Genomic DNA, 23,119 nt, shown 5'->3' with positions numbered 1-23,119 from the left:
AACAATGAATAGTGTTACACTGAAAAAAATAAATAAATTTAAATAAAGAAAAACCACCCTCCCACCTTCCTTCTTCCCTCTACAAAAGGATGTTTTTCCCTGTTCTCCAGACTTGCCTATGGTTCTCCATGATTTATGTGTTGCAAACTGCAATTTCCCTATTCCCAAGGAAAATAATTTGCTGCGTGGTAGCCTTTGTTGTTCAATTCTTAAGGTTGACCATATCAATCTGTGTTGAAAAATACATCACAACTAAAGTTATTTCTTCATAACTGATTGCTTTCATTAGTATAGATCAGGGTTTGGTAAATGATGGCCTGTGTCAAGTTAAGACCTGCCAACTGTTTTACAAGTAGACTGTTCCTAAGCCACAGCCATGGCTACTTATTTATGTATGTCTATGGCTGTACCACTGCCCAACTGTGTAGTTGTGACAGAGATCTTATGGCTCATGAAGCCCAAATAGTTATCATCTGGCCCTTTATAGAAAAACTTTGCCTACTCCTGATACATCTTATTGGAAATAGATTATGTTGTAGATATGCAAGTCATATTTTAGTTAGGTTTTACTATTTTCAAAATAAATTTATTGTCTTATTATCATTGTTAGTCCAAGAAGTGAATCTGATAATTATATTACATTTTTAGTCCCCTTCATTGCCCCTGGCAAAGTAAAAAAAACCCTGAAATCAACTGGTACTTACCTGAGTACCTGTTCTAATTACAAATTCATACTTAAGGTCTGAGTTTCATGTCACAAGACAAAATACTCAAACCTCAATTTATTAGTTTCAAGCAACCAACCGCTCAAACTCTAATTACTAACAAAACTGTCCTGACTTCTATCCTTATTTTCCAACTAATATTTGGTAGAGATATTAATAAATAAAAGCAATTTAGTAACAAAGGTATAGATAGCCCAAGAATAAATCAATCAATAGGTTAGATAACCAATTTAAATAATCCACAGACTATATAATTAACATAAATAATTGAGGATTATCTTCATAATAATGTAACCATTTAGCATCATTTAATACACCATTTAACTTTATTACTCATTTTAAAATTCCAGAATTTGGTTAAAATTTGTTTTATTTAAAATTTAGATAAGGAATATCATGGAGCTCTCTTATAATCTAGCTTAGTATAATATACAAAGTATTTTTTAAATTTATAATCATCTTTAAAAATAGCTACATAGGAAATGTTCCCTCCAAATAATGAAATGTATCACACATACGGAGGTCTTCTAATATAAAGGACTGAGAAGACATGAGAGAACCCCATTTGTACCAACAAGACACAGTTCTACATAAAATGTAATACTTTTAAAAGTACGTGGTCAGAATTACAGGAAAGAATGGAACATTCTTAAGGCTAGAAAAAAGGATGGAAATGAAAGCCAGAGATAACTGGGGAGTGATGCCACATATAGTTGACAGGTTATTAGACCCACTTATGGGCCTCAAAACTGAGCCTGAATCTTAATGCCCAATAGAGATGGGAGAGTGGGTCTCTGTCCCAAGCAAAGCCAGAGCTCCCACATACAAAGAAAGTCCAAGAAGAGATTCCTCCCTCTCTAAGGCTGTGGATAGAAAGACAAACCACTTCATAGAAAGCAAAATCATAAGCTTAAATCAACCACAAGCCCGTACCATTTACAGGTGACAGTTTGTCCAGATTGGTAATAAATATGTGCTGCTATAACCCCCAACCATCAAATTTACATAAAATCTGCTCTGAGACCCATAAAACCCCTGGTATCCCAGCAGATGCACAAGCAGAACCACTCCTAGGGACACTTTCACACCTGCTGCATTTGAGAGTCCTAAGAATAATGCTCAGTGTAGATGAGCTCACACACAATAATTACAAATCACTCAACCAATTAAACAATCATGAGGTGGAATGAAGGAATCAGCAGTCCGAGAAGTAATGGAAGATGGAAATGTGAAGGGCCAAAATGCATGTAGTAAGAATTCAAGAAGGAGAAGGGGAGAAAAAAAGAGACAAGACTGAAGCAATTTTCAAAGAGATGGTGACTTCTACTTTTCCAGACTTGTACAAAGTGTTAGCTGGAAGAATTATACAGAACCCTGAACGGAGTGTGATACTTCTTAAAGACACACACACCGTGGGACAGTAACCTGGGGCTTGAGACAGTTCAAAAGAAGGGAAGGGGTGATCATTCTTTTACTATTCCATTTGGGTCGTTCTCACCATTCCCCACTTACATATGCCTCCAAGTTTGGATATTGGAAATGAAAGGAAAAAAAAAAGGCAGAAAGGCAAAAAATGAGGCAATACTATATGATGATATGTGAAGGCTGACAGAACTCTTGCTTCAGGTAAGTATGAATAAAATGAAAATCTTCATAAAATGAAAGTACCAGTGTGCTAGTCACCATCCCACTATGCACCACACATCTCAAGACTTGCTAATGGAATACTATGTTCATAAGATACTATTTTATCTATTTTATTGGCCTTTTGTATTTGCCTGATTTAGTAAAAAGTCAAGGAAAATTATTTAGTTAGAAAATGAAGACATCAAAGTTGCCTTCAAGAAGACAGAGTTCCCAAAGAATTCTGAGGTTTTTAAAGGCACCAAGGTTCCTGGTGCTCATGCTTTATACACTGGTTAATGTTAACCTTAAATGTGATGGCCTTCTTTTTCCTTGATTCAAAGTATTCCTGGCAGTAGTCATGTGGTCTGGCCATTTGAGCTATTTTGCATTCACAAGAAGAATGAGAGGCAGGATTAACCCAAGCAGTCTTCCTGGGTGCTGTATTGCTGTGGGAGGTGTGGGTTTGGTGTCAGGTCTGTGTTATTACTCAGTTCTGCGGAGCAATCATGTTGGCAAACGATAGCCTCTCTGGGCACAGTTTCCTCCTGTCTTAAGTCGGGCCCTCCTCACAGGGTTCTTGTGAAGATGGGTGAAAGGTAATGAACACCAGCCATTCCAGGCTTAACGTAGGAGTGCAGTCAATAGGCTGCACACAGCACTTTCCTTTTGAGAGCAAGTGCAAGAAGTCAGAGGGACAGCAGCAACCTCCCCAAGAGAGAAGGAAATTCTCTGGAGAATAATTTCTTGGGTGTTTACCTCAAATAATTCCAGATTAAGGGGTATAATAAACAAATAGATTGAATCAAGAATCTTAAGGCAAAAGGATACAGAGGAGGAACCACGGCTCACCACGGCTCCCAAGAGTGGCCGTTGGTCAGGACAGTGTGGCCTAGCAGGACCTGGGAGGAAAACCAATGCAAACAGTCCTTCATATACAGAGGGCATCTGCACCTCAAGCCTTTGAAATGCAAGAGAGCCTCAAGTATAATCTAACACTCAGAAATCCATGTAAATAATCCAGTGACTCATGAAGACATTCTTTTTTTTTTTTTCATGAAGACATTCTTTATAAAAACACAGCTTTTATAGTCCTTGCCTTCTTATACCTGGTTGCTACTTAGGCCTTTGTCTTCAATGCAATATGATCTTAGTTAAGGTTTCCTATTTTTTAATTTTCCCCCTTTTTTATTCAGTTCACTTATTGTATGTTATTTTTGAAAAAGGAGTTTAGGAACAAATATTAAAATCTACTAGGCAAAATATCACAAGCACATTTCCATAAATTAATACCTGGCTCGTGTTACTTTTCCAATTAAGTTTTCATTGTTTTATTATTAATGTAAGCATTAATGTCATCATATTTTATTATAACGGACTGACTCAAGGTTTTGTATGTGCAGCAACAGAGCCCACCTACATGCTGAGAATCTAATTTAGGTGACCTCAGCCAGGGGTCCAGAACTGGCTTCAAGAACATTTAACCTCTTGGAATCCAGTCCAAGTTGCAGATCTAGAACAATCACCAGGTTTTCAAAGGAATTCATGGCCATAAAATAGTTAGGAAGCATTATTTTACTATCTTCTTCCTTTTCCTGCTGTCTCCTATACCAGCACAAATATTTCCCTCACACCTAACAAAATGATATGCTAAAAAGACAAGTTGTTGTTTGTAGCTAATTTGTTTCCTAATTTAGAAGGTGTGTTCAGAAATTTATAAGCAAATACACTTCAAACAAGGGATACAATACAGATAACCCTGTATTGGTACCATTGACAACACACAACCAGTTGTGTTTACTTCACATAAATTCAACTGCAGAAGACATAATGGCATTTTCTGAAAAATCACAAAGCAACGCCACCTAAGTCTTTAGGAAATTAAGTATTTGGGTTATGATACTATGATAATCATGGTCATATAAATCATTTTCTAACAGTACAATTCTAGAGAAAGAAATAAAATTAGCATTACCTTTTTGCTTACCTATACCTACGTCCATAGATATCTGCCTATTTTACCCAAAGGGCATTAGGAATTCTTGTGGGACACAATAGCAACTAAACATCAAAATTAGGGTCTGATGAATTTTAAAAGGTCATATGCAAGATAATGAAATGATGTTGATCAAAATGTAATACTGTACATATATATATATTGAGTATTATTATCCTCATTAACACCCAGAGAGGTATTTTAATTGTTTAAAAAAGCAAATTATTTGTTAAATGTCAAAGGTTCCTGATTTATTTTATAGTCTGTTTATGTATGTCCAATTTATTAAATGGATTGTTCATCAGTATGTTTTTTTCAAGATTAAAGAAATATAACCTAGATTATAATTGTTACACAGGACAACTTTTCTATACTTGTAACCCCACAGTGGAGGTATACTACATGCATTAATGATTTAGGTGTAATATCTACTGAATATTGTGCCTAATGATTCAGTAACAACAAATATTAACTATCAAAGGAGCATAAGGACTTTGGCAAAGCAAGGTATTTGAAAACATGATTCAATAACTTTAAAAGTTTACTATATGATATTTTTACACATATGGAGTGAATGTCAGTTTGCTAATCACTTTGGAAGCACTTTTTCTAAAAGGAAGTTCACATACCAGAGACACTGAACCTTTTGGTAAAATATTCCATCACCCAAAATTAAGAGATCAGCTTATATATATTTTTGAATAATATTGTAAAATCTGTTTTTCAGGGTTTTTTTTTTTTTTTGCTTGCTCATATTAAAGGAAGAAAAGCACAAGAAGAGTCATAAAAAAAGATCTGCTTTAAAAGAAAAATAAACAGAATTCCATGGCTTTACAAACATAGATTTACCTGTTTTAAAGAACACTCGGCAGCATTTATACAAAAATACCACACATAGAGTGTAATCACTAAGAATCTACTTAATACAACATTTGGTATCATTTGATGAGTTGTTACTTCGCTGAAAAAACTGTATGTGATTGTACCACTACTTAAAAACATCAGACCATCCAGTAGTGATTTAAAAAGTATCAACTGCCTAACTCTGGTTTAACCGAATAACGTGCAAATAAATAATAAATACCAACCACGAGAACTACAGAGGGTAGTGGATATAAAGGGGGCGGGAGGATCAAGTTATAATTCCGCGAAAGACTGTGGGAGCCAACCGTGATTTGAAGGCTCTGTTTCCCCTCTAAAATGCGCAGGTAAACCCTGTGCAACTTTGCACTTCTTGGTGAAGCCACTCCGCTTACTCAATGTCAAAGGAGAGACTAGTCAGCAATCCATGGCAAGGTTTTCGGCAAAATCAATTTACAGAAAGCAAGTTCATTCTTATTTTCACTCTTATCCCCACACGCACCCCCTCGCATGCCTGCCTCTCTCTGCCTCCCCCTCCCCCCGCCCCCGCGTTATTTAAGTGTTAAGTCAGAGTGCAGATCCGCAAAGTTTTTCTGGCAGAGAGAGGCCGCCTGTCTAAACTACCTTTCACACTTGTCCCAGAACCCGCGCAGGCTGGCAGATGAGGCAGGCAAACGCTGTTCGGGGCAGAGAAGGCGCAGAGGGAGAGGAAGCAGGGTGGGAAGGCAGGTTTGGGGTCTTGGGAAAAGGCTGCAGAGGATCCTAACAACGGGTCAGTTTAGGGGGCTGCAAGAGAAGGAAGGACCCGGAAATCGGGGAACTGAGCACCAAGTGGCGGTCCGCGACCGTTCTCCTTACCTGCTGTACTTCTTGGGGTCCCGGAGAGCAAACGGCCACTGTATTCCCCCTCATTCCCGACGGGATGAGACCACCGTCTCCTGTCCGGACAGCGCGGGCCTCGGCTCCGTCCTCCTTCCTCGGCGACCGCAGCGACAGCTCTGCTTCTGGGTGGGGGAGCCGCTCCCCCGAGCCGCGGGTGCCCACATCCCCGCCAGGGCTCCCGGTGCCACTGCCCCGGCGCGAGCGAGCGGAGGCGGAGGCCAGACGCCCCGGGGAGACTCGGCACCGCTACGGCACCGCCCCCAGGAGCCCCGCGCGCGCGGGACAAGCCCCGGGCGCCCCCAGCGGGCCGCACACCCCCTCCGCGCGGGGCCAGCGCGCCCGGCTCCCTCGGCCCCCCCCCCCCGTTCCAGCCCCGTCACCGCCACCCCCGCCCTCCAGCCCCTGTGCCCCTCCCACAACGGCCGGCGCCCCGGCGTGACTCCCCGCGTCCTTCGCGTCCCACTGTCCGGCGCCCCGCCAGCACCCCTGCGTCCGCATCGCCCCTCCGAGTCCAGGACGGCCTGTCCCGGCGGTCCAGTCGCGCCCACCGCGGCCTGCCCGCCCTCGCTCGCCCCCCACGGGCGCGCAGGCGCACGGGTCGCTGAGCGGGTCCTGGTGGACGCCCGCTCGCAGCCCGCTCCTCCTGGGCTACCCGCGGGGGGCGCCTGCCATCTTTCCCCCCTCGGTGCCCTGCGTCTCCTTAAGGCATCCCGGGCTTGGAGCTCGGGGGAAGAACTAATTTTCCCACCTGGGCTCCCAGTCCCTTGCAGTTACAACAGTCTGCGCCTTCCTAATCTGAGGGGTTTAGGGCGTCCCTGTTGAGAGACAGGACGGGACTCTAGCCAAGAACCGCTTGGGCTTCAGAAGCCCCGCGGTTTCCTCCTAGATCAAAGCAAGGGCCACGTCCCGCCGCTAGGGGGCGTCCCTCGGGATCTGCCGAAACTTGGCGGGGGCAGATGTGTTGCCAAAAGCATGGAATCAGGCTCTCAAGTAGTAGGCGCCGATCCATTACTTTTAAGAAGCCTCTTTTACCCCGTTTTTCTCAAGGCCTGTGGAGGTTTGCTCAACTGTGTCTATATGGCATATAGTTATCCTATTAGTGCCTGTGTATTTCATTCATTTTCTGGTTGACAGCCACATTACACTTGGACCCCTCTCATCTACGCAGGAAAGTGACTTGTTTTTAGCAGTTCTGTGTCTGGAGAATGGTACGGGTATCTGAGCATGCTGGGTGAGTGTGCTGGAGGTAAATTATCTCATCCAAAAGAATCATTTTGGTGTGTTTTATGATTTTTTTAGATGGAGATATGCTACTGTATTAGGAACCAAATGGGAACATAAAGATGCTAGAAAATTTACACATTTTTCATGTAATGAAATGGATAATTGCAAGGCAGAAATGTTTACAATGCTTAGATTATATTAAAGCATACTTTTTCAAAGGTAGAGATCAAAAGGAGATAAGTCAATTTTCCAGGGAAGTGTAATGAAAATCTTTGTTAGTTATTCCCTACCTAATATGTGATAGTGACAACCACTTCTTTCAAAAACTTTACTCTCACAAGGATAATTAAGATTGACATAAGTTGAGATGTGCTCTTAAGTATATATTAATCATTTTCTATTTCACATTTTCTTTTTATTTCTTTCTACTTTGTAATGAAAAGAACTGTAATTATTGCTCTAAAAATTTCCCCATTATTTAATAAAAGTTTCAGTTTATATATTTATGTCAAAGAATTCAAAAGTTATTAATGCATTTTAATTGCCAAAACTAACATGATCTAAGTCAGGACATCTCTTTTGTTGGCATAGAAAGAAGTAACTGACAATAGCTCAATGTTGTGGATGGTGAGAACACTGAGGATCCGGAGCCCTTGGCATAATTCTCCTGGCAGAAAAGTTAAATATATCCAAAACAGTACAAGGGAAGAAAAACCAAACAAACCAGGACTGTTTATGGAGTGTGAAGGCTCAGTTTGATTGAGCACCTTATCAGTAAAAAATATTTTGAGCAACCCAGTACATCGGTATTTATTTGTAAAGTATATACATTTCTGAATATATAGTATACTATACTCATAAAATTAATATGTTACATTGTAAAACAAATAGAAATTGAAAAAGGAGAGATACATGTACATACAAATAAGAAAAGTATTGGAAGGAAATGAGACTCTCCGCTCACCCTCTCCCTAGTGAAACAACCGTAAGTGATGAAAGTATTTAGTATTTAAAAAAAAAAATCACTTAAAGTCTCTGGAAATTGTCCCAAGGGCATACAGCAAATAAAGGAACATTTACTCATGAAAATATACTAAATCTTGGTAAGAAGAACAAAAATCTGGGCCACAACCCACTCTTCCAGCTCCCAGCTCAATGTCACGGAAGGTCCAATCTGAATGAGTGCAGCTGAGAAGATAGTCTCTCTCCCTCAGTTTTGGGTCTGGAATACTGGCTTCTCCCTGGGGAGGGGGGCAGGACTCCACCATTTTCGGCCCCAGTCCGTTATGAGCATATTCCAGGCAAATGTGGCTGAGAGGTGTGGAGCTTGCCACCTACCTAGCCACCACTATGAGGTGCAAGCTCAACCCAGGTACAGAGGAATTAAGACTATCGGGCTTAAAAAAAAAAAAAAAAAACTATTGGGCTACTACTACTGTCCCCACAGCAGCTCACTCATAGGGTGGAGGTTGCATGTTGGGAGAGGAAAACAGGATCCTGAGGGCTTCAGCCCTCCACCTGAGACCCATGCTTAGAGAGTGGAAGTGTCACTATGAAGAAAAAGGCTGCTTGCTGTTGGCCTCCAGCTCTGGGGCAGTGGGACAGAGGTCCTGTGTGGTGGGCAAGAGAAGTTGTACCATAGTGCCATAAGTGCTCTAAGAAGACCAATTTTACTTAGAAAAGATCATGGTGAGGTTCATACCTAAGGGCACTGTCAGAAACACTGGAGAGCTTGGTAATAAGCAACTAAGAGAAGGATGGTAACTCCATGATAGCAAAAAGCGAAATAAATGGTAGACCAGCTAGAAACTTAATAGAGAAAACCAGGAAAAAGAAAGGAGCCCTCCTGGGGAGGAAGAAGCCTCAGAGACTGACCTCAAGGGTTACCCAGGCAAAGGGGCTAACTGTAATTGGTTCCAAGAGTGGAACAGTTTATGTGCAGGTATTTTTAAAAATATCAGAGAAGTCCACTAACAATTAGTGGAGGCTCGGAACTCAGTGTGATATTCAGAGGCGAACCAGACAAAAGCTTAACAGGGACCTCAGGGAAAAAAGTCTCAGAGGCTAAATTGACCAAGAAAGAAAAAAGAGGATTCAAATTCCCAAAGTTGGAAGTAAGAGAGAAACCGTCATTTGATGGCTGCATAGTATTCTATTGTGTATATATACCACATCTTCTTGATCCATTCATCTGTTGATGGACATCTAGGTTCTTTCCACAGTTTGGCTATTGTGGACATTGCTGCTATAAACATTCGGGTGCACGTGCCCCTTGGGATCACTACGTTTGTATCTTTAGGGTAAATACTATGCAGCCATCAAAAGAAATGAAATCTTGCCATTTGCGACAACGTGGATGGAACTAGAGCGTATCATGCTTAGCGAAATAAGTCAAGCGGAGAAAGACAACTCTCACATGATCTCCCTGATATGAGGAAGTGGTGATGCAACATGGGGGCTTAAGTGGGTAGAAGAAGAATCAATGAAACAAGATGGGATTGGGAGGGAGACAAAACATAAGTGATTCTTAATCTCACAAAACAAACTGAGGGTTGCTGGAGGGAGGGGGTTTGGGAGAAGGGGGTGGGATTATGGACATTGGGGAGGGTATGTGCTTTGGTGAGTGCTGTGAAGTGTGTAAACCTGGCGATTCACAGACCTGTACCCCTGGGGATAAAAATATATGTTTATAAAAAATAAAAAATTAAAAAAAAAGAGAGAGAGACCATCATTATCAACCTTATAGGAAAGGATTATAAAGGCATACTGTGAACAACTGTATATTGACAAATTATAGAATTTACATGATATATGCAAACAAATGAAAAAGAATGAAGTGTGTTCCCTTCTTCAAACTATGCACAATAGTTAACTTAAAATGGATCACAGGCCTCAATACAGGAGCTTGAAGAAAAGAGTCTCAGGAGAAAACATCAGAGTAAATCCTTGTAATCTTGAGTGAGGCAAATCACAAGCAACAAATGAAAAAAAAATAGACAAATTTGGTCTCAGCAAAATTAAAAATGTTTAATTCTACAAATTATACCATGAAGAAAGTGAAGAAACCATATACGGAACAGGAGAAAATATTTGCAAATCATATTTCTACCAAGTAATTTATAACCAGATATATGAAGAACTTTTACAGCTAAGCAGGAAGAAAGCAACCCAATGAAAAATAGACAAATGATCTGAATAGATATTTCTCTAAAGAAAGTATGCAAATGACCAGTAAGTGCTGAAGAGATGCTCAACATTATTAGCCATTAAGGAAATAACAAACTAAAATCACAATGAGATACCATTTATACCATTCAAACTCCCTAGAAAGGCTCTAACAAAAAAAGAACAAGTAATAGCAAATGTTGGCAAAGATGCGGGGTAATACTCTTAGTACACTGAAAGACATAAAAACATACTTTCACACAAAGACTGGCATACAGATGTTTACAGTAGCATTATTCAGAAGAACCCAAATCTGGAAACAACAGATGTTTGTCTACCAATGGGTGAATTTTAAAAAAAGTGTTCTATCCATGCAATGGAATATTATTCAGAGGTAAAAAGGAATGAGCTGCTGATCCATGCTCCAATATGGATGAACCTTGAAAACATGCAGCGTGACAGAAACTAGTCACAAAAGATCACACTGTCTTATTCCACTTATGGGAAATGTCCAAAAAACACTGAGGGGTAATAATATGTTACTGAGATTGTGGTAGTCCTTGCACACCTCTGTGGATATACTAAAAGTCACTCTCTCTCTTTACAAGATTTTATTTATTATTTGACCTGGATAGAGAGCACAAGCAGGGGGAGCAGCAGGCAGAGGCAGAGAGAGAAGCAGCTTCCCCAGTGAGCAGGGAGTCTGATGCAGGGCTCAATTCCAGGACCCTGGGATCATGACCTGAGCTGAAGACAGATGCTTAACTAACTGAGCCACCCAGACGCTCCTTAAAGTCTCTTAATTGTATACGTTAAGTAAGGTGTATATGTATGGTCTGCTAATTATATCTGAATAAAGCTACTAGACAAAGTGCTTGTAAATAAAAATAGTAACACAGTCCCATGATGTTAGGCAGAAGTCAGAAGAGAGGCAGGTCCAAGTAGCCATTGTTCCTGCTTTTTACCTTTTCTTCTTTGGTAATTATTATTATTATTTTTTAAAGATTTTATTTATTTATTTGTCAGAGAGAGAGAGAACAGGCAGACAGAGTAGCAGGCAGAGGCAGAGGGAGAAGCAGGCTCCCCGCCAAGGAGACTGATGTGGGACTCGATCCCAGGACAGTGGAATCATGACCCAAGCCGAAGGCATCAAGTGGCTTAACCAACTGCGCCACTCAGGCGTCCCTCTTCTTTGGTGATTAAAACTAAATGAGAAGAAGGTCTCAGGTGACTTCTATAAAACCCATTTCCTCTCTGACATTCTGACATATTTACTTCTGTGATAATGTTCCTGGGTTTCTTAACGACTACTTCTCCTCCCCCTCCTCCCCCTCCTCCCTCTCCTCCCCTTCCTCCCTCTCCTCCTCCTTCTTCTTTTGTTTATTCTTTGCACTATATTTCGTAAGACAGACTATAAGCTAAGGGTTTTTTTCTGTGTGTTTATGTGTAAACTGGTACCGTATATGTGTCAGAATTATCAATTGTGACTTTAAAACTCAGAGGGATACCATGGTGTGATAAAAGAACATTGAACTTTGTGGCAGGGGTCCTGGTTAATTTAAATTCAATTCCTACACCCAGTGATCTTTTCCATGGTGAGAGCTCTATGTATGGGCCCAAATCTTTTCATCTGTCATTGAGACTGTTGCATAAAACGATCCCTAACATTTATTTTTCAAAATTAATCTTTAAAAGTGCATTTTTCCTGTTTAATTTTAAATGTTCAGTTTTCCATATTAATGGGTGTGTCTCAAGAAAGGCTAGAGTTTTGAATGTGCCTGTGTTTCTTTCCTGTAGGCCTTGTGCCCTCCATGTGCTTAAAATCACTCTAGTCAATTCTAAAAAAATGAATGATTCTGAACATCAATAACCTAAGTATGTAAAGGCAGCCTGGTTTCATGTGAAGAGTCTATCTGGGTCCAGAAATCACGGGTTGTGATCTCTTTCTGCTGGTGACTGCAAGACCTTTGTTAAATTATTTGAAGTCTTAATGCCTGCACTTCCTAGTGTATAATATTAGAGTAAAAATTAGAACTTAAGTCATAGGACTGTTGTAAGAAATATACAACTTAATGTTTATAAAACACCGAGCACAATTTCCAGCATCTAGGAGTTATTTTTGATGTAGGCCATCTTTTTCTTCTTTGATTGCTAATATGGGCCACTTTTCAGTGGCTACACCAACAAGAAGGAGTAAAGAAGATACTTCTGAATGTCCTAATTAGCTGACATTTGCTGTAAAGTGCTTCATGTTCATATACATGTATATATTTATATATATATAATATTTAAATACCACATTCAGACATAACATACAACTTAAAATATACATGTGATGTAGTATGCTTTTAAGAGAGTAGTGGATCTTTTCAAATATTCAACAAACTTCTGAGAAAAAATGATTAGACACATAGAATACTGTGGGACTCCACTCGTGCAGGCTGGAGTTTTGACAGTAAAATTTCAATTTCAACGATATAGGACTACATATGAGGTTATATTTTTTCTTTTGCCAAAAAGAATCATTAAAAAATAACTTCTGCTCTATTACTATCTAATCTTCCATTAAAAAGGTCATTTTAATGTCCACCTGTGTTAAATAAATTATGTCAAAATAAAATATATTCCTTAAACTGAATATTAGACTTTATTAGAAAAATTAATGTTTTATCTTGATTTTTTTCCTCACTTATTCATCTAGTATCGAAAATTTTCTCAAGGCCAAGGATGATGAAACTATTCAAAAGGGACTTTCTGAGGTTTTATGCCCAAGGAGAATCACTCCACGGCCTTGTAACTAAGTGACCCAAAGTTGACCCACTTCCAGCAGGGGGTCCCACTGATATCCTGAAGCCCTGAGGACCAGAAGCTGGGGGAGAGTCAGAAGCACATCCCTTGACATGATTACATGCAAGCTGGGGAAAACAGGTCGGGTGCATCACAGTGACTACAGGGGACATACTGCTTTATAGGCCAAGGGGGACCAGGTGTCCAAGAAATACTTGGCAGATGGAAAGAGGACTTAAGCATTGGTACAAGTCACAGCCGATTCATATTTGGGCTACATATTCTAGGGTCATAGTATTTACCACTCATGTTTCTGACTGAAATTTGTCTGTATTCGTAAAAGTCTCAAAAGCAGAAGGTGGAGGTACTTTTGAGTTGACACTATTTTCAAGTTATTTTGTCCAGGTTGCTTGGCATAGGTGTGGTTTGAGAAAGTGGTTGGTGGTATGTTGGAGGATCCAGAAATATTAGTGGTGGGATTTAATAACGTGGTTATTTATTTATTTATTTTTGTCAGGCAATGACTTACAAAAATATATACTTTTCTCTCATGTTGTAAGTCAGTCATTGTCTGGTTGGGTGGCTGCTGCTTCTCTGTGTCATAGGTTTTCTCATTCCAGGATCCAGGTTAAAGAAGTAACCCTTATTGATGGCAAGCCATCCTTAAGGAAAATGTCAAGAGAGCTGATGGAAACACAGGATGTATCTCAAAGCTCCTGTTTAACCTGGTGTATGTCAACCCAAGGACGTTCATGTTCCAAAGGAAGTCACCTGCCCAAACCTCATATCAGTGGAGTCTCAATGTATATGGACAAGACACTGCAGGTCACTTGGTCACAGGTCGGGGTGTGCATAATCCCCTAAATTATTTAGAGTCTAAAGTCTAAAACAAATAGTTTGGCACAATAATGTAATCTACCACATAGGTGGGGTATTGATTAACCTTAGACTTTGAAAAATTTAATAATGCTAGTTTTATTGTTGAGATTTCATTTTCTACCTTAAAAACTCAGTAAGTTTTATGTAATTTCGAAACAAAAAGAATTGTGGTTTGGGATTTGATTAAATGATTTCATGTGGACTGACACATTTATTACATTTTCAACAATTACACTTTCTTTCTTTTGGTAGGCCATTGGGTTTTTAGGCTGGGTCATACTTCATAATTCTGTAGGTCACTAGGTACTGACTCAGAAATATAGCTCCCTAATTGATTCATGGATATGTATGTGTATATTCTGCATGATTTTCTTGTTAAATCTGCTTATCACATTATAAGTTGTGATTCTAGGGACAGATGTCTCTTTAAAGCCAAATACTTTTCTATAGTATTTTATTGATATAACAAATATATTAAACAATAAATATGAATACTTTAAAAATATTTCTGTACCTATCAAAGATGATGGATATTCCAGATAATCTTTACACACTCTTAATTTTTATAAACTTGAGTTATTTCAAAATATTTCTTTTTACTATTATTAATGAAATCAATGAGCAATGCAATGGAATTTTTTCAGCATTTCAATAGGCGATCATTAATAAGTACTGTGTGCAATGATCACATACTCACTTATCTTTTCCTTTTGTTCAATTCAGTTATTTTTTGTAGTGAACATTTCCAATTTCTTCTTGAAATTCACTCCTTAGCCATAGTAACTTTGGGTTTCATTTATGCTTTTCATTTTCAAAGTTTTCACATCTATTTTTTCTTTCTAATCTCCTAACGTCCATGAGAGATGACTCAGATGATTTGCTATGTAGCAATAGACTTTGACGTTTCTTTGAAATGCACCCTTACATTTCTTCAGATATTTTCTATTTGCTTTCACTTTATTGAAACCATTTTCATTATGTGATAATAAAAGTTAATGGCCCAGATTTTTCTCCAGTTCTTGAACATGTTGGGAGCAGTCAGGCATACTCTGAAACACAATGGACTCTTTATGTCCCTAATATTATCTGTGTATTATTCTTTCAGTATATTAATTATGCCTTAGTGTCTAAAAGTAATAATTATAGCCGGACAGAATATGTTATTCCTGACAATTATTATCTAATAGTATAATAGACCTTTTGTCCTTTTCCTGTTTGCCTTCTACATTTCTTATCCTTTATTCACTGTATATTTTCATTGAATTTTTCACAGAAGCAATACCTATCCCTTTCTTAGAGTTCATAACCTTAATTTAAAATAGTTAAAATGATAGCCCTCATCTTGTGCCAGCACGAAGCTTCACTAACTCTTAATTTAATCAATTTTAATATAATTTACAGATTGTTGTACTAAAGTAATTTCCAGAGTCATAGTAATGTTATATACTATATGTGATTCCCAGTCCTCAACTCTCTTCTCTTTCCTCTTTTCCCTTTTTATATTAACAGCCATTTTTATTTCAACTTTCTCTTTCTCTCCCTATCCTACTCTTTTCTATTTTGTGTTACTTTGTGATTTCTCTTCACATTCTTTTTCTTTCCATCAACTTTTCTTCTTTTACTTCTGTCTACCATCTGTTTTTCTTTTCCACTTACTTATTTCAGATTTTTTCTTTATTTGTTTTCACTTCTAAATTTTCTTTTTTCATGTTTCTCTATCATTCACTATTAATACCACAAAACAAATAATCAAATCCTTTTCTGTGTCACTTAGCATGAGGAATTATTTGAGCATTAATAGGGCTCAATTATGCCTATCTGAAAAAAATTAAACTTAACCAACCAAAAGACAGGCCTAAAGTCTTTGAATTAGTGATGAGTTCAAGTATTACCAGCACGTAAGTAAAAAGGAAAAAAGAATCTATGCATGACTGAATAAAAGAAAAATTCTTCTCATAACATGGAAGTAAAAGAAATAAAGAGTAATTTGGGAAGGAAAGGCAAACTACTTAGGTGACAGATTCTGGAAGATACAGTAAGTCCATAATGGGAATAGGAGAAGGAAGATGGACCTAAAGGAGGAAGAGATGCAGCAGTGGGAAAAAAATGAGAAAGTTTCTCTTAAAATGAAGAAAGTTGTGGATATTTACTTAAAATTTTACCACGTTTAAAGTAGAACTAAAGAGATCATAATTTAAAAAAAAAACTAAATAACGAAAACAAACTTTGAATTAAATAAGCCACACGGATGTAAAGTACAACATGGGGAATATAGTCAATAATACTGTAATAACTTTGTATAGTGACAGATTGTGACTACATTTATCGTAGTGAGCATTTCATAATGCATATAAATGTCAAATTAATGTGTTGTACTCCTGAAACTAATACAATACATACGTCAACTATACTTAAATAAAAAAGAGGATTTATTGACAATAATTGGGAATGAATGTAAATGGCTAGGAAGGAGTTGGAATCAGCTTTACTTTAGGTTTTTTTGGTTAATATTAAATATTGGCAGATAACAAACACATTTTCATGTTTATGATTTAGTAGAATTTGACTTCTGCTAATATAACATTTATGTCAAACAGCAAAAGGTATATTTTCAAATGTGTGAAGACTATAAAACTATACCACCATGTATCATATCTAGAAATATTGAATATTGAAGAAAACTATTATACATTGAAAGAGACTAGTGAAGGGAATAAGAATATGACAAAGTTCTGTTTCTTTGGGAGAGTCTACAAAAACTGATTTATTCCTCATGGTGACAGAAGAATGTAATTTTTTATAATGATAAAATCATTAGAATAAAATTAGTTATATAACTTCAAAGTCATAAATCACCAAAAATAGGATTATTTTTAGTTATTTGAGGGGAAAAATGAAGGAAATAACGAAACAATGAAACATGTTAAAGTTTTTTTAAATATTAAAGAGAAAGAAAAATTAAAAGATGAAAAATCAACTATAGAGCAATCTTATAGAATAACAATTTTTATTTAAAAAATCAATATGCCTCTCTCAGTGAGTGCAAAAGTTTTGAAGAATATGCAACTAATTATTTTCTTGGATATATGAAGTCAAACATTTCTCTTTTTTATTCTTTGCTTTGCTTTCTGAATGTTAAATAAGAGAATAAGTTTCTAGTACTTTTGAAAAAGCAAATTACTAGTTAACAACTTCCTATCATTAAATCACTGTGTAAGATATAATTTGAACTCTCACAATTCTATCTATACATTAATGGGAAATAAATCACTATACTACACATTTTAAAATAATGTAAAATTTAAAAACTTGACTAAATTCAATTAAATTCATCAGATATAACAAAGCATCAATATAATGTTAGGAATGATTATGAAAGGTGGATATGTAAAGCAATTATATTCATATAAATTGAAACAAAAGCTAAAATGACTCATCAAAGATAGCATTAAGATTAAGATACTGGTTCTATTTTTTCATGTAGAAAAGGTTGCTTCCTTTTTTACTATTTAGGTGAAATGATGTTAACATACTAACTAACTATATTTATTTTATATTTATATATGGATATATAGGTATATATGTAATTTTTATTCCATTATTCTTAGAATATATTTTTAATGTATAATATCTACTAACACATTTATTTTTTAAGTCCTTAAAGTAAGTTAATCTTATTATAGAGCATTTGGAAAATAGATACATAGAAACATAATTGAACACCCATTAACATAATACAAACATTGCTAGCATTTTCAGAGTTTCATTCTAGTTAGTTTATACATGTAGACTTCTCCAGAATTTAAATATTAGTGTGCATATCTATTATTGTGAGTCCCATTCTTCCAACTATTTAGAATTATTTTTATTTTTTTATTTTATTTTTTTTATTTTTTATTTTTATCCCCAGGGGTACAGGTCTGTGAATCACCAGGTTTACACACTTCACAGCACTCACCAAATCACATACCCTCCCCAATGTCCAAACCCCCTCCCCCCGGCAACCCTCAGTTTGTTTTGTGAGATTAAGAGTCACTTATGGTTTGTCTCCCTCCCAATCCCATCTTCTTTCATTTATTCTTCTTCTACCCACTTAAGCCTCCATGTTGCATCACCACTTCCTCATATCAGGGAGATCATATGATAGTTGTCTTTCTCTGCTTGACTTATTTCGCTAAGCATGATACGCTCTAGTTCCATCCATGTTGTTGCAAATGGCAAGATTTCATTTCTTTTGATGGCTGCATAGTATTCCATTGTGTATATATACCACATCTTCTTGATCCATTCATCTGTTGATGGACATCTAGGTTCTTTCCATAGTTTGGCTATTGTGGACATTGCTGCTATAAACATTCGGGTGCATGTGCCCCTTTGGATCACTACATTTGTATCTTTAGGGTAAATACCCAATAGTGCAATTGCTGGGTCATAGGGCAGTTCTATTTTCAACATTTTGAGGAACCTCCATGCTGTTTTCCAGAGTGGCTGCACCAGCTTGCATTCCCACCAACAGTGTAGGAGGGTTCCCCTTTCTCCGCATCCTCGCCAGCATCTGTCATTTCCTGACTTGTTGATTTTAGCCATTCTGACTGGTGTGAGGTGATATCGCATTGTGGTTTTGATTTGTATTTCCCTGATGCCGAGTGATATGGAGCACTTTTTCATGTGTCTGTTGGCCATTTGGATGTCTTCTTTGCAGAAATGTCTGTTCATGTCCTCTGCCCATTTCTTGATTGGATTATTTGTTCTTTGGGTGTTGAGTTTGCTAAGTTCTTTATAGATTCTGGACACTAGTCCTTTATCTGATATGTCGTTTGCAAATATCTTCTCCCATTCTGTCAGTTGTCTTTTGATTTTGTTAACTGTTTCCTTTGCTGTGCAAAAGCTTTTGATGTTGATGAAATCCCAGTAGTTCATTTTTTCCCTTGCTTCCCTTGCCTTTTGCGTTGTTCCTAGGAAGATGTTGCTGTGGCAGAGGTCGAAGAGGTTGCTGCCCGTGTTCTCCTCAAGGATTTTGATGGATTCCTTTCGTACATTGAGGTCCTTCATCCATTTTGAGTCTATTTTAGTGTGTGGTGTAAGGAAATGGTCCAATTTCATTTTTCTGCTTGTGAGAATCACTACAACAGGCCCCTCCCCCAGAAGATCAACAAGAAATCCAGCCGAGACCAAGTTCACCTACCAAGGAGTGCGGTTTCAATACCAAGGAAGCAGCAGAATTCCAGAGGAGGAGAAAGCCAAGCACGGAACTCATGGCTTTTTTCCTGTGATTTTTTTTAGTCTTGCAGTTAATTTGATTTTTCTTTTTCATTTTTTTTTTTTCTCGCCTTCGGGTAAAATTTTTTTTTAACTGTTACCTTTTTCTTTTTTAACGATTTTTTACTAGTTTATCTAAATATATTTTTTCTTTTTTACATTTTTCTTAGGTGTTTTCTTTTTTAAAAAAATTATTTTCTTTTCTTTTCTTTTTTTTTTCTTTTCTTTTTGTTTTTTTTTTCTTTCTTCCTTTTTGAACCTCTTTTTATCCCCTTTCTCCCCACTCACGATTTTGGATCTCTTCTAATTTGGTTAAAGCATATTTTCCTGGGGTTGTTGCCACCCTTTTAGTATTTTACTTGCCCCTTCATTTACTCTTATCTGGACAAAATGACAAGACGGAAAAATTCAACACAAAAAAAAGAACAAGAGGCAGTACCGAAGGCTAGGGACCTAATCAATACAGACATCGGTAATATGTCAGATCTAGAGTTCAGAATGACAATTCTCAAGGTTCTAGCCGGGCTCGAAAAAGGCATGGAAGATATTAGAGAAACCCTCTCGAGAGATATAAAAGCCCTTTCTGGAGAAATAAAAGAACTAAAATCTAACCAAGGTGAAATCAAAAAAGCTATTAATGAGGTGCAATCAAAAATGGAGGCTCTAACTGCTAGGATAAATGAGGCAGAAGAAAGAATTAGTGATATAGAAGACCAAATGACAGAGAATAAAGAAGCTGAGCAAAAGAGGGACAAACAGCTACTGGACCACGAGGGGAGAATTCGAGAGATAAGTGACACCATAAGACGAAACAACATTAGAATAATTGGGATTCCAGAAGAAGAAGAAAGTGAGAGGGGAGCAGAAGGTATACTGGAGAGAATTATTGGGGAGAATTTCCCCAATATGGCAAAGGGAACGAGCATCAAAATTCAGGAGGTTCAGAGAACGCCCCTCAAAATCAATAAGAATAGGCCCACACCCCGTCACCTAATAGTAAAATTTACAAGTCTCAATGACAAAGAGAAAATCCTGAAAGCAGCCCGGGAAAAGAAGTCTGTAACATACAATGGTAAAAATATTAGATTGGCAGCTCACTTATCCACAGAGACCTGGCAGGCCAGAAAGAGCTGGCATGATATTTTCAGAGCACTAAACGAGAAAAACATGCAGCCAAGAATACTATATCCAGCTAGGCTATCATTGAAAATAGAAGGAGAGATTAAAAGCTTCCAGGACAAACAACAACTGAAAGAATTTGCAAATACCAAACCAGCTCTACAGGAAATATTGAAAGGGGTCCTCTAAGCAAAGAGAGAGCCTACAAGTGGTAGATCAGAAAGGAACAGAGACCATATACAGTAACAGTCACCTTACAGGCAATACAATGGCACTAAATTCATATCTCTCAATAGTTACCCTGAATGTGAATGGGCTAAATGCCCCTGTCAAAAGACACAGGGTATCAGAATGGATAAAAAAACAAAACCCATCTATATGTTGCCTCCAAGAAACTCATTTTAAGCCCGAAGACACCTCCAGATTTAAAGTGAGGGGGTGGAAAAGAATTTACCATGCTAATGGACATCAGAAGAAAGCAGGAGTGGCAATCCTTATATCAGATCAATTAGATTTTAAGCCAAAGACTATAATAAGAGATGAGGAAGGACACTATATCATACTCAAAGGGTCTGTCCAACAAGAAGATTTAACAATTTTAAATATCTATGCCCCCAATGTGGGAGCAGCCAAATATATAAACCAATTAATAACAAAATCAAAGAAACACATCAACAATAATACAATAATAGTAGGGGACTTTAACACTCCCCTCACTGAAATGGACAGGTCATCCAAGCAAAAGATCAGCAAGGAAATAAAGGCCTTAAATGACACACTGGACCAGATGGACATCACAGATATATTCAGAATATTTCATCCCAAAGCAACAGAATACACATTCTTCTCTAGTGCACATGGAACATTCTCCAGAATAGATCACATCCTCGGTCCTAAATCAGGACTCAACCGGTATCAAAAGATTGGGATCATTCCCTGCATATTTTCAGACCACAATGCTCTAAAGCTAGAACTCAACCACAAAAGAAAGTTTGGAAAGAACCCAAATACATGGAAACTAAACAGTATCCTTCTAAAGAATGAATGGGTCAACCGGGAAATTAAAGAAGAATTGAAAAAAATCATGGAAACAAATGATAATGAAAATACAACGGTTCAAAATCTGTAGAATTATTTTTAAAAGGGATTGTCCTTCCTTTTCCCACATTGATTAACCCTGTAGTAATAGCAAGATTTCAGTACACTTCATCTTGCTATCCTGTGCCACCATTCACGCCAAGAAGCAATTCCACCAGTCTTGAATTCAGCCAGGAAAATTTTAAAAAAATGAATTGGTAGGTTTTAGGTAATAATTCCATCCTTCATTTCCATAACTACCAAGGTCACAATTGTAGGTGATGTCATTGGTAGCATTTCTTAACAAGCCAAAGAGAAAAAAAAAAATTGCAGGAGTGTCCATTGTTTTCTGCATATTGAAGTGGTGTGTATTTCTTAGTCCACCATTGAGCTAGCAATGAGCTCGACTTTTTTCCCTCAACAGGGGATTCCCTGGGTAATCTTCTGTGGGTAGGAGCATGTTCATTTGTTATAGAAGAAGAGCTACAACATGAAACCATGTAAGAAATATATAGTCAAACAGGTCATGAACAGCTAGCTGGTCAAATATTGTATGTTTTTGTGGGTACTTTAAAGCAACAGCAGATAATAAAGCTTTGTCAATATACATTCTCCACTGTGAGAATTTAGTTCAAGCCTCGGTTTGTTGTGGCAATTGCTGACTTGTGAAGTGGGCGGAGATAGAAGGGTTCCCATTCACCCCCCTCATGTGCTGCAAGATTCATCCTATTGGAGTTTGGACAGAAGTGCAACAAGCACAGAGCTGAGGCATATGCACTGGGGCTCTCAGCATGTGTTCTCCCAGTCTTCACTGCCCAAAGTCTCAGGTGGGGTGTCTGAAACAGAGGTGAGAGCACAGATGCAGGGGACTAGACATCTGGGTGACATGGGATAGTGCTGACATGCAGATGCTTCATTCTGAGCTGTACCATGATTCTTTCAACTTGGATTTTCTGCACTATTCAGGAAGAACTGATGCCTCTCTCTACCGAATATTTACCTTTAAGAGTAAATAAACTTTAAGCTCCTGTTTCTTGAACCAAACTTAAAGTCAGAAAGGTGACATTTTCACCAACAAAAGAGGAGACCTGGTGGCTCACAGCCTCTGAGCAGCATCTTTGTTCCATTTAATGGAAACTTTGAAAGTCCTTTTCACCAAACTTTCCCTTAAGATTCTCATTTTTTATTCATTAATTTTCATAAGAATAAAAAGTAAAATTGCCAAGATATGTCTATGAATTACAGGCCCAGAGCAGAATACCTTTTAACTGAACCAGACTTCTGCATATTACTTTTCAGACATAACCTTGGCCAGAGTTCATTTTTCCTATTTTACTTTGAACTACTGCTTTCATTTTTAAAATTCTGTATTGGCTATAAGCTACAGCAAATTTTGCACATTACTGGTATTATTAAGTTATTAAGTTAATCATATTCTTTAAGTACATGTCCAGGAGAAGTATAATAACACACTGCATAGTGAAGCTGGGGCAGTGATCATATAATATGCTTTTTCTGGGGT

The 23,119-nt window shown here is 37.8% G+C and overlaps 1 protein-coding gene across 1 annotated transcript in view; it reads right to left on the bottom strand.

The window, feature by feature from the left end:
• SGCG (sarcoglycan gamma) overlaps positions 1 to 6,351 on the bottom strand; it is a 148,633-nt gene extending 142,282 nt beyond the window's left edge. The window contains exon 1 of the mRNA XM_059378288.1: positions 6,064 to 6,351. Within this exon, the coding sequence (XP_059234271.1) occupies positions 6,064 to 6,117 (54 nt within the window). The 5' untranslated portion in view covers positions 6,118 to 6,351. The remainder of the gene's footprint in view (positions 1 to 6,063) is intronic.
• Positions 6,352 to 23,119: the final 16,768 nt, after the last annotated feature.

The sequence above is a fragment of the Mustela nigripes genome, chromosome 15 (genome assembly GCF_022355385.1).
Source record: "Mustela nigripes isolate SB6536 chromosome 15, MUSNIG.SB6536, whole genome shotgun sequence".
NCBI lineage: Eukaryota > Metazoa > Chordata > Mammalia > Carnivora > Mustelidae > Mustela > Mustela nigripes.
The sequence above is the reverse complement of the archived record's forward strand: the minus strand, read 5'-3'. Positions and strand labels throughout refer to the sequence as shown.